The sequence below is a fragment of the Meles meles genome, chromosome 16 (assembly GCF_922984935.1).
Source record: "Meles meles chromosome 16, mMelMel3.1 paternal haplotype, whole genome shotgun sequence".
In the NCBI taxonomy this organism is placed as follows: Eukaryota; Metazoa; Chordata; class Mammalia; order Carnivora; family Mustelidae; genus Meles; species Meles meles.
This window is the reverse complement of record NC_060081.1, coordinates 10,178,792-10,197,623: the sequence shown is the minus strand read 5'-3', so window position 1 is coordinate 10,197,623 and position 18,832 is coordinate 10,178,792. Positions and strand designations below refer to the sequence as shown.

Genomic DNA, 18,832 nt, shown 5'->3' with positions numbered 1-18,832 from the left:
CTCAGGGAACATCATTGTCTGAAAACCCACGTGGCAGGCCCCTCCCCCAGAAAACCAACCAGGAAGAAAAAAAAAAAGACTACAAGAGGACCACCACCACTATTCATAAATACAACTTTTATTTTTAACTCTTTACTAATATTCTGGTTCTTTTTTTTTATACATACAGATAATTTTTTATCCTATTTACCACCACACTAAGATGTCCAGTACATCAAATTCTTTAGTAACTTTCTAACCTGAACTTTTCGATACATACAACCGTGTTTTTCTTTTGCTTTTCTATTTTTTTTAAATTATTTTTTAATTTTAACTTAGTTTAGTCTAGTTTATTCTTTTTTAATTTTTATTTTCTTATATACATATAGAGTTAAACTTCAAGGTAATCCCCTTTCCCCAATCAATGCTACCCCTATAGGCAAACCATTTTCTAATCTCCCTGTAACTTAGGAAAGTTGAGTCCCTTAACAAAAACATCAAGATACCTTCAGGAAGAATCAAAATAACCTTCCTCACCCACACTGAGAATTTATAACCACTCTCCCAATTTTTCCTTCTGTCAGTGTTTCTGTGAATTTGTGTTTGTCCTGATAATATATAAATCTTATACTTGGGGTTCTTTCGATGAGGTTCTTCCCTTTTTTTTTTTTTTTTTTGCTTACATATATATATATTTTTCTCTTATCATATACTTTTATCAGTCTTTTTGTTTGTCTGTTTTTGTTTGTATACTTCACAAATCTTACCTTGTGGCCCATTTGGGCTGAGTCTTCTCTTTTATCTTCCCTTTTTTTCCTATCTCTCTCTCTGTCTCGCTCTCTCTTTTTTTCCCTTTTTTCTTTCCCCTTTATTTCCTTTCTTCTTCTCTATTTCTTTTTCTTTTCTTTTCTCTCTCATTTGGGTGGGGAATCCTGGTTGCACAGAAGCGTTCCAGGGTGCACATTGATTGCACCACAATCGATAATTCCAGCTGCATCTGTAGAGTCATCTCTTTCCAAAATGACTAGGAGGAGGAATACCCAACAGAAGAAAAATACAGAGGATGGGCCTTCTGCAACAGAGCTCATGGCTATCGACATAGACAATATGTCAGAAAAGGAATTCAGACTAACAATTATCCAGGCAATAGCTAGGTTGGAGAAAGCCATGGATGACCAAACAGAATTGATTAGGGCAGAACTGAAAGCCACCAGGGATGATGTTCAAAATGCTCTCAATGAGTTCCACTCTAATCTAAATTCTCTAAAAGCTAGGGTAACTGAGAAAGAAGATAAAATTAGTGATCTGGAGGACAAACAGATAGAGAGAAAGGATCAGGAGGAAGCCTGCAACAAACAGATCAGAAGCCACGAAAACAGAATCAGGGAAATAAATGATGCCATGAAACTTTCCAACGTCAGAATTATTGGAATCCCTGAAGGGGAGGAAAAAGAAAGAAGTCTAGAAGATATAGTGGAAGAAGTTGTCTATGAAAATTTTCCCAATCTCACGAATGGAAACAATGTTCATGTACTAGAGACAGAGAGATTTCCTCCCAAGATTTTAGATTCACGAAAGTCCTCATGACACCTTATAGTTAGAATGAGGAATTATGTTTCAAGAGAGACAATCTTAAAAGCAGCTAGGACAAAATAGCTCCTTACGTACAGAGGAAAGCCCATTAGAATAACGTCAGACCTTTCCACAGAGACCTGGCAAGCCAGGAAGGGCTGGCAAAATATATTCAGAGTACTAAATGAGAAGAACATGCAACCAAGAATACTCTATCCAGCAAGACTGACATTTAAAATGGATGGAGAGATAAAGAATTTCCAAGACCTGCAAGGCTTAAAAGACTATGCAACCACCAAGCCGACACTGCAGGAAATATTAAGGGGTGTCCTATAAAAGAGAAAAAATCCTAAGAATATCATTGAACAGAAATATAGACACAATCTACAGACAGAAAGACTTCAAAGGCAACACGATGTCAATAAAAACCTATCTCTCAATAATCACTCTCAATGTGAATGGCCTAAATGCGCCCATAAAACGACACAGGGTTGCAGATTGGATCAAACGACAGGACCCATCCATATGTTGTCTACAAGAGACCCATTTCGAACCTAAGGATACACCCAGACTGAAAGTGAAGGGATGGAGAAGCATCTTTCATGCCAATGGGCCTCAAAAGAAGGCCGAAGTAGCGATTCTCATATCAGATAAATTAGATTGTAAACTAAAGACTGTAGTCAGAGATACAGAAGGACACTACATAATTCTTAAAGGGACTATCCGCCAAGATGATCTAACAATTATGAATATCTCTGCCCCCAATATGGGAGCACCCAATTACATAAGAAAAATATTAATCAAGATAAAGAGTCATATTGATATGAATACAATAATAGTAGGAGATCTTAATACGCCTCTCTCAGAAATAGACAGATCATCGAAGCAGAAAATTAATAAAGAAATAAGAGCATTGAAAGAAACATTGGACCAGATGGACCTAATCGACGTATACAGAACATTCCACCCTAAAACAACAGAATACTCATTCTTCTCAAGTGCACATGGAACCTTCTCCAGAATAGACCACATACTGGGTCACAAAGCAGGACTCAACCGATACCAAAAGACTGACATTATTCCCTGCATATTCTCAGATCACAATGCTTTGAAACTGGAACTCAATCACAAGAAAAAGTTCAGAAGGAACACCTGGAATCTAAAGACCACGTTGCTTAAGAATGCTTGGATCAACCAGGAGATCAAAGATGAACTTAAACAATTCATGGAAACCAATGAGAATGAAGACACTTTGGTCCAAAAGCTATGGGATACAGCAAAGGCTGTTCTACGGGGGAAATACATAGCCATCCAAGCCTCCCTCAAAAACATTGAAAAATCCAGAATACACCAGCTGTCTCTACACCTGAAAGAACTGGAGAATCAACAACAAATCAAACCAACTCCACATGCAAGAAGGGAAATAATCAAGATTAGAGCAGAGATCAATGAGGTAGAAGCGAGAGATACAGTAGAAAGTATCAATGAAAGTAGAAGCTGGTTTTTGGAATGAATCAATAAGATCGATAAACCATTGGCCACACTAATCCAAAAGAAAAGAGAGAAAGCCCAAATTAATAAAATTATGAATGAAAAGGGAGAGATCACAACTAACACCAAGGAAATCGAAACAATCATTAGAAATTATTACCAACAGTTAATATGCCAATAAGCTAAGCAACTTGGATGAAATGGATGCATTCCTGGAAAACTACAAACTCCCAAAATTGAACCAGGAAGAAATTGACAACCTGAATAGACTGATATCTAGTAATGAGATTGAAGCAGTGATCAAAAACCTCCCAAAAAACAAGAGCCCAGGACCTGACGGATTCCCTGGGGAATTCTACCAAACTTTCAAAGAAGAAATAACACCAATTCTCCTGAAGCTGTTCCAAAAAATTGAAGCAGAAGGAAAACTTCCAGACTCTTTTATGAAGCCAGCATTACCCTGATCCCCAAACCAGGCAAAGACCCTACCAAAAAGGAGAATTTCAGTCCAATATCACTGATGAATATGGATGCAAAGATCCTCAACCAGATCCTATCAAACAGGATCCATCAGCACATTAAAAATATTATCCACCATGATCAGGTGGGATTCATCCCTGGGTTGCAAGGTTGGTTCAACATTCGCAAATCAATCAGTGTGATAGAACAAATCAATAAGAGAAGAGAGAAGAACCACATGGTCCTCTCCATTGATGCAGAAAAAGCATTTGATAAAATCCAGCATCCGTTCCTGATGAAAACGCTTCAAAGTATAGGGATAAAGGGATCATTCCTGAACTTCATAAAATCTATCTATGAAAGACCCACAGCAAATATCATCCTCAATGGGAAAGAGCTTGCAGCCTTCCCATTGAGATCAAGAACACGACAAGATGCCTACTCTCACCACTCTTGTTCAACATAGTATTAGAAGTTCTAGCAACGGCAATCAGACAACAAAGAGAAATAAAAGGTATCCAAATTGGCAAGGAAGAAGTCAAACTCTCTCTCTTCGCAGATGACATGATTCTTTATATGGAAAACTCCAAAGACTCCACCACCAAACTCCTAGAACTCATACAGCAATTCAGTAAGGTGGCAGGATACAAAGTCAATGTACAGAAATCAGTGGCTTTCTTATACATTAACAATGAAAATGCAGAAAGGGAAATTAGAGAATCCATTCCATTTACTATAGCACCAAGAACCATAAGATACCTGGGAATAAACCTAACCAAAGAGGTAAAGGACCTGTACTCGAGGAACTACAGAACTCTCATGAAAGAAATTGAAGAAGACACAAAAAGATGGAAGACTGTTCCATGCTCTTGGATTGGAAGAATAAACATTGTTAAAATGTCCATACTGCCTAGAGCAATCTATACTTTTAATGCCATTCCGATCAAAATTCCACCAGTATTTTTCAAAGAGCTGGAGCAAATAATCCTAAAATTTGTATAGAATCAGAAGAGACCCCGAATTGCTAAGGAAATGTTGAAAAACAAAAACAAAACTGGCGGCATCACGTTACCCGATTTCAAGCTTTACTACAAAGCTGTGATCACCAAGACAGCGTGGTACTGGCATAAAAACAGACACATACACCAATGGAATAGAGTGGAAAGCCCAGATATGGATCCTCAACTCTATGGTGAAATAATCTTCGACAAAACAGGAAAAAATATTCAATGGAAAAAAGACAGTCTCTTCAATAAATGGTGCTGGGAAAACTGGACAGTGGTATGTAGAAGAATGAAACTCGACCATTCTCTTACACCGTACACAAAGATAAACTCTAAATGGATAAAAGACCTCAACGTGAGACAGGAATCTATCAGAATCCTAGAGGAGAACATAAGCAGTAACCTCTTCGATATCAGCCACAGCAACTTCTTTCAAGATATGTCTCCAAAGGCCAAGGAAACAAAAGCAAAAATGAACTTTTGGGACTTCATCAAGATCAAAAGTTTCTGCACAGCAAAGGAAACAGTCAACAAAACAAAAAGGCAACCCACGGAATGGGAGAAGATATTTGCAAATGACAGTACAGACAAAAGGTTGATATCCAGGATCTATAAAGAACTTCTCAAACTCAACACACACAAAACAGATAATCATATCCAAAAATGGGCAGAAGATATGAACAGACACTTCTCCAACGAAGACATACGAATGGCTATCAGACACATGAAAAAATGTTCATCATCACTAGCCATCAGGGAGATTCAAATTAAAACCACATTGAGATACCACCTGACTTGTTGGAATGGCCAAAATTAGCAAGACAGGAAACAACGTGTGTTGGAGAGGATGTGGAGAAAGGGGAACCCTCTTACACTGTTGGTGGGAATGCAAGTTAGTGCAGCCACTTTGGAGAACAGTGTGGAGACTCCTGAAGAAATTAAGAATAGAGCTTCCCTATGACCCTGCAATTGCACTGCTGGGTATTTACCCCAAAGATACAGATGTAGTGAAAAGAAGGGCCATCTGTACCCCAATGTTTAGTGCAGCAATGGCTACGGTCCCCAAACTGTGGAAAGAACCAAGATGCCCTTCAACGGATGAATGGATAAGGAAGATGTGGTCCATATACACAATGGAGTATTATGCCTCCATCAGAAAGGATGAATATCCAACTTTTGTAGCAACATGGATGGGACTGGAAGAAATTATGCTGAGCGAAATAAGTCAAGCAGAGAGAGTCAAGTATCATATGGTCTCACTTATTTGTGGAGCATAACAAATAACATGGAGGACATGGGGAGATGGAGAGGAGAGGGAGTTGAGGGAAACTGGAAAGGGAGATGAACCATGAGAGACTATGGACTTTGAAAAACAACCAGAGGGTTTTTAAGGGGCGGGGGGTCGGGGGGTGGGAGGTTGAGGAACCAGGTGGTGGGTAATAGGGAGGGCACGTACTGCATGTAGCACTGGGTGTGATGCCAAAACAATGAACACTGTTATGCTGTAAATAAACAAACAAACAAAAAAAAAAGAAAAGAAAATGTCCTTCTCCTCTGCCATCTTGGACTCTCTCTCTCTTTTTTCTCCAGCTTGCTTTGGGTAAGGTGGACATGCTAAGATGATTAACTCTTCCAGTTAATGAGCATGGTGTATGCTTCCATTTATTTGTGTCCTTTTCCAAATCTTTGATCCATACATTCACCCACCAACATGCATATATTTTTCCTTCCTTTTTCACCATGTGTTCAGTATACCAGGTCTTCCTCATTCTTGGTTACTTTTATTGCTAGGTTGTTTGTTTTTTTTTTTCCCTTGATGCAATTCTCAATGGCATTGCTTTCTTAATCTCTTTGTGAAAGTTGGTCATTGGTATATAGAAATATAAGTTAGGGGAGCGCCTGGGTGGCTCACTGGGTTAAAGCCTCTGCCTTCGGCTTGGGTCATGATCCCATGGTCCTGAGATCAAACCCCACATCAGGCTCTCTGCTCAGCAGGGAGCCTGCTTCCCCCCTCTCTGCCTGCCTCTCTGCCTACTTGTAATCTATGTCTGTCAAATAAATAAAAGAAAAGAAAAGAAAAGAAAAGAAAAGTAAAAAGAAAAAAGAAATACAAGTTGGGGCACTTTGGTGGCTCAGTTGGTTAAGTGTCTGCTCTCAGGTCAGGTCATGATCCTGGATTCTGGGAATGAGTCTGGCATTGGGCTCCCTGTTCAGAAAGGAGTCTGTTTTTCCCTGATTCTCTGATGCTCCCCCTGTTTATGCTCTCTCTCTGTATCAATACATACATTCTTAAAAAAAAAAAAAGAAATGCGACAACAAAAAGAAATTAAAGGCATCCAAATTGGTAAAGAAGAAGTCAAACTATCACTCTACGCAGATGATATGATACTATATTTGGAAAACCCAAAAGACTCCACTCCAAAACTGCTAGGACTTGTACAGGAATTCAGTAAAGTGTCAGGATATAAAATCAATGCACAGAAATCAGTTGCATTTCTTTACACCAACAAGACAGAAGAAAGAGAAATTAAGGAGTCAATCCCATTTTCAATTGTACCCAAAACTATAAGATACCTAGGAATAAACCTAACCAAAGAGGCTAAGAATCTATACACAGAAAATTATAAAGTACTCATGAAAAAAATTGAGGAAGACACAAAGAAATGGAAAAATGTTCCATTCTCCTGGATTGGAAGAATAAATATTGTGAAAATGTCCATGCTACCTAAAGCAATCTACACATTTAATGCAATCCCTATCAAAATACCATCCATTTTTTTTTCAAAGAAATGGAACAAATAATCCTAAAATTTATATGGAACCTGAAAAGACCTCGAATACCCAAAGGAATATTGAAAAAGAAAGCCAAAGTTGGTGGCATCACAATTCCTGACTTCAAGGATGATGATGTCATCATCAAGACAGCATGGTACTGGCACAAAAACAGACACATAGATCAGTGGCACAGAATAGAGAGCCCAGAAATCGACCCTCAACTCTATGGTCAACTAATCTTCAACAAAGCAGGAAAGAATGTCCAATGGAAAAAAGACAGCCTCTTCAATAAATGGTGCTGGGAAAATTGGACAGCCACATGCAGAAAAATGAAATTGGACCACTTCCTTACACCACACACGAAAATAGACTCCAAATGGATGAAGGACCTCAATGTGAGAAAGGAATCCATCAAAATCCTTGAGGAGAATGCAGGCAGCAACCTCTTCGACCTCAGCCGTAGCAACATCTTTCTAGGAACAACGGCAAAGGCAAGGGAAGCAAGGGCAAAAATGAACTATTGGGATTTCATCAAGATCAAAAGCTTTTGCACAGCAAAGGAAACAGTTAACAAAACCAAAAGACAACTGACAGAATGGGAGAAGATATTCACAAACGACATATCAGATAAAGGGCTAGTATCCAAAATCTATAAGGAACTTAGCAAACTCAACACCCAAAGAACAAACAATCCAATCAAGAAATGGGCAGAGGACATGAACAGACATTTCTGCAAAGAAGACATCCAGATGGCCAACAGACACATGAAAAAGTGCTCCACGTCACTCGGCATCAGGGAAATACAAATCAAAACCACAATGAGATATCACCTCACACCAGTCAGAATGGCTAAAATGAACAAGTCAGGAAATGACAGATGCTGGCGAGGATGCGGAGAAAGGAGAACCCTCCTCCACTGTTGGTGGGATGTAAGCTGGTGCAACCACTCTGGAAAACAGCATGGAGGTTCCTCAAAATGTTGAAAATAGAACTACCCTATGACCCAGCAATTGCACTACTGGGTATTTACCCTAAAGATACAAACATAGTGATCCGAAGGGGCACGTGTACCCGAATGTTTATAGCAGCAATGTCTACAATAGCCAGACTATGGAAGGAACCTAGATGTCCATCAACAGATGAATGGATCAAGAAGATGTGGTATATATACACAATGGAATACTATGCAGCCATCAAAAGAAATGAAATCTTGCCATTTGCGATGACGTGGATGGAACTAGAGCGTATCATGCTTAGTGAAATAAGTCAATCGGAGAAAGACAACTATCATATGATCTCCCTGATATGAGGACATGGAGAAGCAACATGGGGGGGTATGGGGATAGGAGAAGAATAAATGAAACAAGATGGGATTGGGAGGGAGACAAACCATAAATGACTCTTAATCTCACAAAACAAACTGGGGGTTGCTGGGGGGAGGTGGGATTGGGAGAGGGGGAGCGGGCTATGGACATTGGGGAGGGGAGGCGAACCATAAGAGACTATGGACTCTGAAAAACAACCTGAGGGTTTTGAAGGGTCAGGGGTGCGAGGTTGGGGCAACCTGAGGGTTTTGAAGGGTCAGGGGTGGGAGGTTGGGGGAGCAGGTGGTGGGTAATGGGGAGGGCACGTTTTGCATGGATCACTGGGTGTTGTACAAAAAGAATGAATACTGTTACGCTGAAAAATTAAATAAAATGGGAAAAAAATAATCTTCGACAAAACAGGAAAAAATACACAATGGAAAAAAGACAGTCTCTTCAATAAATGGTCCTGGGAAAACGGGACAGCTATATGTACAACAATGAAACTCGACCATTCTCTTACACCATACACAAAGATAAACGCTAAATGGATAAAAGACCTCAACGTGAGACAGGAATCCATCAGAATACTAGAGGAGAACATAGGCAGTAACCTCTTCGATATCAGCCACAGCAACTTCTTTCAAGATATGTCTCCAAAGGCAAAGGAAACAAAAGTGAAAATGAACTTTTGGGACTTCATCAAGATCAAAAGCTTCTGTACAGCAAAGGAAACAGTCAACAAAACAAAAAGGCAACCCACGGAATGGGAGAAGATATTTGCAAATGACAGTACAGACAAAAGGTTGATATCCAGGATCTATAAAGAACTTCTCAAACTCAACACACACAAAACAGATAATCATATCCAAAAATGGGCAGAAGATATGAACAGACACTTCTCTAATGAAGACATGCAAATGGCTATCAGACACATGAAAAAATGCTCGTCTTCAGTAGCCATCAGGGAGATTCAAATTAAAACCACATTGAGATATCACCTTACACAGTTAGAATGGCCAAAACTAGCAAGACAGGAAACAACGTGTGTTGGAGAGGTTGTGGAGAAAGGGGAACCCCCTTACACTGTTGGTGGGAATGCAAGTTAGTGCAGCCACTTTAGAGAACAGTGTGGAGATTCCTCAAGAAATTAAAAATAGAGCTTCCCTATGACCCTGCCATTGCACTGCAGGATATTTACCCCAAAGATACAGATGTAGTGAAAAGAAGGGCCATCTGTACCCCAATGTTTATAGCAGCAATGGCTATGGTCGCCAAACTGTGGAAAGAACGAAGATGCCCTTCAAAGGATGAATGGATAAGGAAGATGTGGTCCATATACATGATGGAGTATTATGCCTCCATCAGAAAGGATGAATACCCAACTTTTGTAGCAACATGGACGGGACTGGAAGAGATTATGCTGAGCGAAATAAGTCAAGCAGAGAGAGTCAAGTATCATATGGTCTCACTTATTTGTGGAGCCTAACAAAGTACATGGAGGACATGGGGAGTTGGAGAGGAGAAGGGAGTTGAGGGAAATTGGAAGGGGAGATGAACCATGAGAGACTATGGACTCTGAAAAACAACCTGAGGGTTTTGAAGGGGCGGATGGTGGGATGTTGGGGAACCAGGTGTTGGGTAATAGGGAGGGCACGTATTTCATGGAGCACTGGGTGTGGTGCAAAAACAATGAATACTGTTACGCGGAAAAAAATAAATAGGAAATAAAAACCTCATTGAGAGGGGCACCTGAGTGGCTCAGTGGGTTAAGCCTCCGCCTTCGCCTCAGATCATGATCTCAGGGTCCTGGGATCAGGTCCTGCATTGGGCTCACTGCTCAGCGGAGAACCTGCTTCCCCCTTCTCTCTATGCCTGCCTCTGCCTACTTGTGATCTCTATCAAATAAATAAATAAAATCTTTAAAAACAAACAAACAAACAAAAAACCTCATTGAGATACCACCTTATACCAGTGAGAATGACCAAAACTAACAAGACAGGAAACAACAAATGTTGGAGAGGTTGTGGAGAAAGGGGAACCCTCTTACACTCTTGGTAGAAATGCAAGTTGGCACAGACACTTTGGAAAACAGTGTGGAGATTCCTCAATAAATTAAAAATAGAGCTTCCCTATGGCCCTGCAATTGCACTATGGGTATTTACCACCGAGATACCGATGTAGAGAAAAGAAGGGTCATATGTACTCCAGTGTTTATAGCAGCAATGTCCACAATAGCCAAACTGTGGAAAGAGCCAAGATGCTCTGCAACAGACGAATGGATAAAGAAGATGTGGTCCATATATACAATGGAATATTATGTCTCCCTCAGAAAGGATGAATACCCAACTTTTGCATCAACATGGACGAGAATGGAGAAGATTATGCTGAGTAAAATAAGTCAAGCAGAGAAAGTCAATTATCATATGGTTTCACTTACTTATGGAGCATAAGGAATAATATGGAGGACATTAGGAGAAGGATTAAATTGGGAGAAATCGGAGGGGGAGATGAAACATGAAAGACTGTGGACTCTGAGAAGCAAACTGATGGTTTTAGAGGGGAGGGAGTAAGGGGATGGGTGAGCCTGGTGGTGGGCATTAAGGAGGCATGTATTGTGTGGAGGGCTTGGTGTTGTACATAATCTTGGAACACTGCATCAAAAACTAATGATATATTTTATGGTGACTAACATAACACAATTGAAAAAAAAAAGAAAAGAGCAACATTGATGGTAAAGTAGATCATTATTCATTCAACTATTTATATAAACCACATGTGGGATGATGTAGTGGTGAACGGAGTGAGGTCCAATAGGATTTAGGCACCCCATAGTTGCTGGAGCATGCCAAAGGTTCATAGAGGAGAGGTAGAGGGGAACGGAGACTACGGAGTAAGAACATTTTCTCGGACTGCCTGCCTCTGTGAAGCAGGTTGCTTTGGTATTGCTAACCAGTAGGATGACCAGAGCAACAGCCGTCCAGGTCAGTCCAAGGTTGGGAGGCACAAAGTGGGTGATTCCAAGGATAAATCCTCCTGGGGATCAGTGGAATCCCACATTCTTCTACCAGCCAGCCTGCTCCTCTTTCTCACGGAGGATTTTTATCTTCTCCAGTGGTTCAATTCTGTAAAATCTGAAGAAATATTTTAATTGAGGTTTTCTTTTCTCAAAGACTTGTTCATTCATTCAAGAAATTTATCAAGCACCTGCTGCATGCTGGACAGCAGTCCAGCTGTTCGAAATAGATCTGTGAACTCTACAGCAAGTGGAGCTCCCTCGTGGAGCTAGCTCAGCTTATAGTGGGGGCAGACAGGCAGGGAACAGTGAACACATGAGGGAGAGGGTGTCCTACAGATGGGTATGAGCAGATAGTGCCGTGGGAGGAGAGGGAAACCGAAGCAGGGCAAGAGGGGCTGGGATTGCAGAGCGGCACTCTGCACTGCTCAGTGGGTTGGCAAAAACAGGACTCTCTGGGAGGGCAGTGTATGAGGTGACTGAAGCAGGCCAGGGGACGTGTGACTCTGGGGAAGAGGGTTCTGTGCCATAGCCTCTGAGGTGAGAGAGAGCCTGTGTTGGGAGAACAGCCAGGATGCTGGAGTGGCTGAAGGGAGGAGCAAGGGAGAAAACAGGGGAGCATGTCAAAGAGATTGCCTGGCAGGCAGGCTTAGAACTTTCTGGAACACCCTCTCCTCTTTTGCATTGGGTTTGGCAGGGTGATGTGGCAGGCAAGTGGAAGCCAGCCAGAGGTAGAGGGGAGTGGTGTAGGATTCAGCCGAAGAATCTAGAGCAGCCCCTGCAGGCTCTTGAGCCCAAGTGATTGCTCTTGCCTGGCCCAGCTGCCAATTCTCGTTCCAGGGCTGGGGGGCTGGGGTGAAGGAGAGTTCAGACAGCTGGGGAGAGACAGACAAATGGCCCCAGGAGCACTATCCAAGTCACGGGTTACCTCGGGCTGATTGAGTGACCCCAGTGGGTTCATCGATCTCCATAGTTGCTTAACCTGGTCTTTTGAAACTTGGGGCCACATTCAGTGAGGATTCAAACCCACCCCAAACCCTGAATACTTCAAAAACCATAAATCAGCCTTTATTTATTTCACCTCCTAGAAACAGGCCGCAGCCAGAGTCCCGGAGTCCCGGAGAACCCAGGATCACATAATTAGATCTCACCAGCTCTTCCCACGCAGCACTGTCAGAGGGAAGAGGCCTGGCTTGCATGTGAAGGGGCTCTGGTTTGTCATGCCAAGTTACTTCACGTTCCAGGGAAGTGCTCTGAGGATTTATGAGTAGGTTATCTATTCAAGGCATATTTGGTGGCTGAGAATATCGTTTTGTTTCATGACAGGTATTTTTTTCATGTTGCAAATCCATAAATGCCATGAATTCTGGTGGTGGGAAATAAGGACAGTGTGAGGTGTAATTCTTCTCTAGAGGACAGTGCAAAAATGATGTGATCTGAGTTGTCTGATGTGGCATGAAGTGACGTGGGCTGCCACAACCCATGTCTTCCTTCGGGTCACCAGCTCAGGTCACAAGTCACCGTTCCTCTGGTGTGGCTCACTCTGTCGCCCAGTATGTTTCTTCTGTGATTAGTAAGGAGACAATTCTTTAAAATCACTAATGTGAGTTGCAGCAAGATTCATTTTAATCCAGTGTTGTGTTTAGAAGGAACTTGTGTTTTCGCATGGTGGGTTGTTACCAATGTTAGGCCTTCAGAACCTTACCATCCTTAGGAAGCATTTTTGCTGGCAGTAGGGGCCAGAGTTGTCTTTGTGAGGTTCCTGTTCTGTAAACCCAGGAAATGTTGCTTCGGCAATGGCCACAGGCAGATCGCGGTGAGAGGGGTGAAGGCTTGCCCCAAGACTACAGCTGCCTTCCGCCTATGACTGTCACCAGCTAAAGCTGCCACACGTTCTCAGCCTGAACTCAGCTGACCCTAATACCAAGTATGAACAGGGGACCAGGTTACAGTTCTGGGGTTGAGACCAACCAGAGTCAGGCTGTCAGCAGGGATCACCTTAGAGGGAGTGGGATCAATAACCCCTGGGCATCTTGGGGCTTCTTCAGGATTCTGTCACGGGCTTTACTTTTATGAACATTTTTCACAAAGCCATTATAAGAGAACTTGTGAGTGTATTAGTTCATCACAGCAGAGGAAACCAGTTAGAAGGCTTCATGGGAACCTAGGAATATGCCCATGCTCCTGGCAACCTTGGAAAAGGTGTTTTCGGTCCTCCTGAGAGTGAGCTGTTTTGTGCCATGGCAGGGCTTGGGAGATGGGATGTGTTTCCCTGGTCACTTGGCCTCAGTCTCTCTCCTGTGGAGCGTGGCTGGGTGTGGAGTGACCATAAAGAGAGGCTGTGAGCCCTGGGAGAAGGCTGAGGAAAGCGTCAGTGGCGACTACATTGCAGTTTCAAAACTAACCTTGCCACCCTACTCTCTCTCCAACCCCACGCTCCAGCTGCCCACTCCTCAGCCCAGGCCCAGGACCGACCAACTGCCACCGTGTCACCCCTGCACACCCAGAACTCCCCATCCCGCCTGCCCGCCGCCAGCCTCAGGCCCCACTCCGTGGTGTCCCCACAGCACGTGCACCAGCCCCCCGTGCAGACGGTCATTGGGACCCAGTGCCCCCGACCAGCCATTCGGCTTACATCTGCAGCGTCTGCCGTCACACCTCCCAACGTCAGTGCTGCCAACCTCAACGGGGAGGCCGGAGGGGGCCCTGTCAGTGGCTTGTCGTCGTCCAGCCCCACCAACACCGGATGCAAACCAGATGAGAAGAAAAATGAAAAGGTAAGTGGCCTTTCTGAGTGAGCCCTGGCTGTGGCCCAGCATTATTTTAACTCTTTGGTACCAGACACCAATGACATTTTATAAAATTAAGGCATGAATTAGGGCCCCAAGTTCCTGCCCTCAGATGCCTCAGGCCTATGACAGAGATGGAGGCCAAACCAACAAAGCAGCTATTTTCGGAGTGGAATTTAGGTAGGCCTCAGGTTCAAGTAGGGCTAACCTGAGCCCAGATAGAACTTTTATGCAAATCAGAGAAAAAGTGTCATTTCCTCAGAATGCTTTAATTCTGTCTGTTGGGAAGTCACTGTAATATGCTCATTTTGTTAGAACAAGATACTTTTTGCCAGGTACCAGGATATTATAATAATAAGTATACAAATCTACTTATATACAAAGTGAACAGCTTCCCTTCCCTTCAATGTGTCATCCTCGTGCAGTGTACAACCTGTTCAACCACGTGGGACAGGCCTGTTTTCTGAGGAGAAACAAGAGGGGGATGCTGGAATGACAGTTAATGTAGATAGCACTTTCAGCTATTCTTTTGTGAAGGAAATTGGGCTTATTCACAAAAGTCCAATGGGCTTGCCTCTGTTACTACCCAGCTAGACACTGGATTAGTCAGGATTAGAATCAGATTTCTAAATCAGTGCTGCCCAGTAAAACTATAATTCAAGCTACCTATCTAATTTAAAATCTTCTAGTAGCCACATTTTAATAAGTTAAAAGAATTCTAAAAATAAAATTTAAAAAAAAATTGTTTTAATGGTATAATCTGTTAAACCCAATATCTAAAAATATTATCATTTCAACATGTAATCTGTTTAAGGAAAATGTTGATGAGGTGTTTTACCATTTTTTACATTCAGTCTTTAAAACCCAGGGAGACATCTGCAATGCTCACAGGTGACTGCACTGCCCACTGTTGTCCTGGACAGTGTGGACCCACATGTCTATCTGGGAGCTACTCTCTTCATTGTCTTACTGTATGAACAATATATCCTCATTCCCTCTTGGCTTTACCACAGGCTGTGGATCTTTTAGAACCTTTCTATATAAAACCAGTCTCTCTCTTTTTTTTTTAAGATTTTATTTATTTATTTGACAGAGAGAGAGCACAAGCAGGGGGAGCAGCAGAGGGAAAGGGAGAAGCAGACTCCTCACTGAGCAGGTAGCCTGATGCAGGGCTCGATCCCAGGACCCTGGGATAATAACCTGAGTTGAAGGCAAACGCTTAACAACTGAGCCACGCACACGCCCTTAAAACCAGTCTTCTGATGAGTGTGTGCTAGCCAGAGTTGGGGTGAACCCTGCAACACAGAATAGTATATTCAAGGCAAGGATAGCCGCTCCTGTCCCTTGAGGAACAGTACCAAATCCAGCGTTGACTTCCCAGGCCACATGTCCAGTGGACCCTGAAGGCACGCCTACTAGCTCACTTCCTAGGCTTGGAGGGAGCACAGAGGCTTCTCGGAACTATGCACACCAGATTCCCCAGGGCCCCCAGATCAGTGGTGCTCAGGCCTCATCACTGCCTGTCTCCTCTGGTCTGGAGGAATGTTATTCCCATGCTCAAGGGTGTGGAAGGAACCTTGGTCACAGCCACTGCTCCTGTGCTCTCACCCAGCAGAGATCAAGCCCCCCGAGACCAGCAAGGGTCCCAGGCACGAAGTGAAACCATTGCTCTGCCGTTTGTGTCCATGTCTGTTTGCAAATCCTTTGGTCTTGGCCTGCTCCCTTCCACCTTGCAGCCTGGTTGGGAGATGTAGATGGGCCTCATTGGGGGGCAGAGTGGGGGTACAAGCCCCCCTCACACTTGGAAATGCTTCCTGGAAGACTAGCTCCTCCAGACCTTAAAAAAGCAATGGACTTGGAAAGGGAAAGGCAATAATAGTTCTGTAAACATTTCTGGTTCTTTACCAAAAAATTCCCTCTCTCTAGTTTGCAAAACAGATAGGGCTAGGGCTCATGACATTAGAGTCAGTCTTGTAGGAAAGCGATATTGCTCACTATCTTGCCCTCTTAAGCATGTTGCTAAGGAAAACCAGCGCTGGGCCTGCTCTCAACATCCCCAGCCTGTTAGACACCTAGCAGGCATTTTGTTCTCACTCAGGGTTCACTCTCTGCTACCAGTTCTACATCAGCAAGGATGAGTTGAGTCCAGGGGACACCCAGAGGGTCCCTCTTGTTGAAAGACATCATGGAAGGAATGCCTGCTCACAGAAGGAAAGCAGCAGATGTGTGCCCTTTGCGCAGGCAGCAGAAATGCACGGGCCAGCCCCTACCTGTAGCGGCCGTGCGTGGGGCTGGGCACTGATGGCCGCAGCCAGGGGGCTGTCCATGCTGTGCTCTCAAGGAGGACGTGAAATGGACTTGGCAGGATGAAGCAAGCACATCTTCGTAGGTACGACAGCAACCGTCCACGTCAGACCCCGGGGGAGAAATTCTGTGTATCGTCCTTCCGAATGTGATGTGTGGTTTTCACTTCTCGCCTCTCATACAAAGCATAAACAAAAAAAAAAAAGCACTGGCCTGAAAAAAACCACCTGTTAATGGTTTTTCCTCTTGTATTCCCAGTTGAATTTCTCCTACTTCAGAATAAAGTGCAAACCATTCAGTTGCCATCTCTAGCAGAAGCGCCAAGACAGTAGCTGTTCCTGCGGTGTAGCCCAAGCCAGCTGAGTGCCCCTGGCTGGGGAAGCTTGGTGCCCTTGCGCTGTGCCCCTTGCCCTCCCCCCCGCCCCCACCAGGACCACAGCCGAACAGATTTCATCCACTTTGAAAACACAGCAGTTGCCTTCAGATCTATTTCTGGGTAAACCCATCACAGATGTGCCCATGTCTAATTCCAGTGGAAGGAATTTTTTTAAGTAATTTGCAGTATTGTCCAGGTTGTTTCTGTTGTGGATTTTCCTCTGAAAAAGGCGGAGCTCCCAGCCATGCTGTCCATGGAGACCCAAACCAAAGTGCCTGTGAGTTTTCACAGGGCCAGGCTCATCTGAAATTTGATCCAGGCCCTTCCAAGCATGGGCACAAGAGAGACGACGGTGACTGATGGGGCTCCTGGCCCCTGAGATAGTGGCAGGCATCATTCTCTCCTAGGAGCATGGGAGATTTCTTTCCAGGCATCCCAGCATGTGGGGTATAAAGAAGACCCAAATGTGGCTCATGGGCATTGATTGCTGTGGAGACCCCTGGGAGGCTGGCGCTCTGCTGGTCCTACACTTGGGTATTAGGCTTCTCAGCCCTGCTCCAGGCAGGCCTTGTTCATTGGCCCTACTTGGCCCACTTTTGGGTTGAGGCCTCCAGAGAGACTCAAAGGCTGACAGGATGGGCACTCATTCTGTAGACTGAATCCTGAGCCAGAGCTCCTGTCTGGGCCCAGGGCTTCAGCCTGAGTGTGCAGCCTCCAGCCCCTGTCCCAGTGGCTCTTCCTGCCCATCTTTGTGGTCCTATGACTGCCTGCAGGGGCTGCCCTGTGGCCCGGCTGCCAGCCTCCTAGAGAGCTGCCCACTCCTGCTAGCAGGGCCCACTCCAGAGCTGTGCCCTTGTGCCTTAGCCCTTAAGCCCGCAGTGAGGAAGCCTGGACAGGACAGGGGTGCACAGAGGACAGGTCTGAGATGGGGGACTTCTGATCCAGGGATTCACTTAGAGCCCTGGACAGCGCTATGGACTCTTCCAGCATCCAGAACCATTTGAGCTGGCTGGGGATCTGTTCTGCTTAGGGACAGATCTGCTGGGGGTGGCCCCACATGGAAGAGACCCCCTCCCCAAGAAGACATAGGAAGGAAGTGTGTTGTATAGCTTCAGGGTACCCCAAGCTGGATGGATCCCTTCCTGGTCTCCCAGGTTGGAGACAGGAGAGGCATCCCAGGCATGGGGAGGACCTCAGGGCACAGAGAAGACCCCAAAGCATGAGAAAGGCCCCACAATATGGAAATCATGAAGGTTACAGTTTTCAGAAGGTGCAGCTGGTGGGTCTCATTGGAGGTCTTCCCACCAAGGACTTGGATCTAATGTTTCTGAAGAAGGGACTGGATACAATTTTTGGAGTCATCTTTGGTGCCCACAGATTGCAGAGTGGAAAGAAAATCTTGGAAGAATTTTCAGATGATCTGGAGTATTTAAGTTAACCCCTTTATGCTTAAATCCATTTCTGTGCTTGAAACAACCATCAAATACCACCTGTCCATCCATGACTTTTCTGTTTCTGAGGTCTTGTGAACACTCCGCACCAGATGATATGGGTCAGTTATCCCTCAGGGTGAACTCCATGGGAGAGTCATCCTAAAGAGAGCACTGTGCCCCTGGACAGGGGCCACGGTCAGTGACGAGCAGCAGTGACATGCTGAGGAAGGAGGTAGATCATGGCCCTCCTGAAGCCAAGAAGCATCCCCCAGCCATCTGCTGGAAGTCACTCAAGTCACCCCTCTCTCTCCTGTTTATTACAAGGAACAT

At 44.0% G+C, this 18,832-nt stretch overlaps 1 protein-coding gene across 1 annotated transcript in view; it reads left to right on the top strand.

Moving 5' to 3' along the window:
- LOC123927119 (E3 ubiquitin-protein ligase SH3RF3-like) overlaps positions 1-18,832 on the top strand; it is an 80,080-nt gene that overhangs the window by 6,398 nt on the left and 54,850 nt on the right. The window contains exon 3 of the mRNA XM_045981641.1: positions 14,043-14,377. Within this exon, the coding sequence (XP_045837597.1) occupies positions 14,043-14,377 (335 nt within the window). The remainder of the gene's footprint in view (positions 1-14,042; positions 14,378-18,832) is intronic.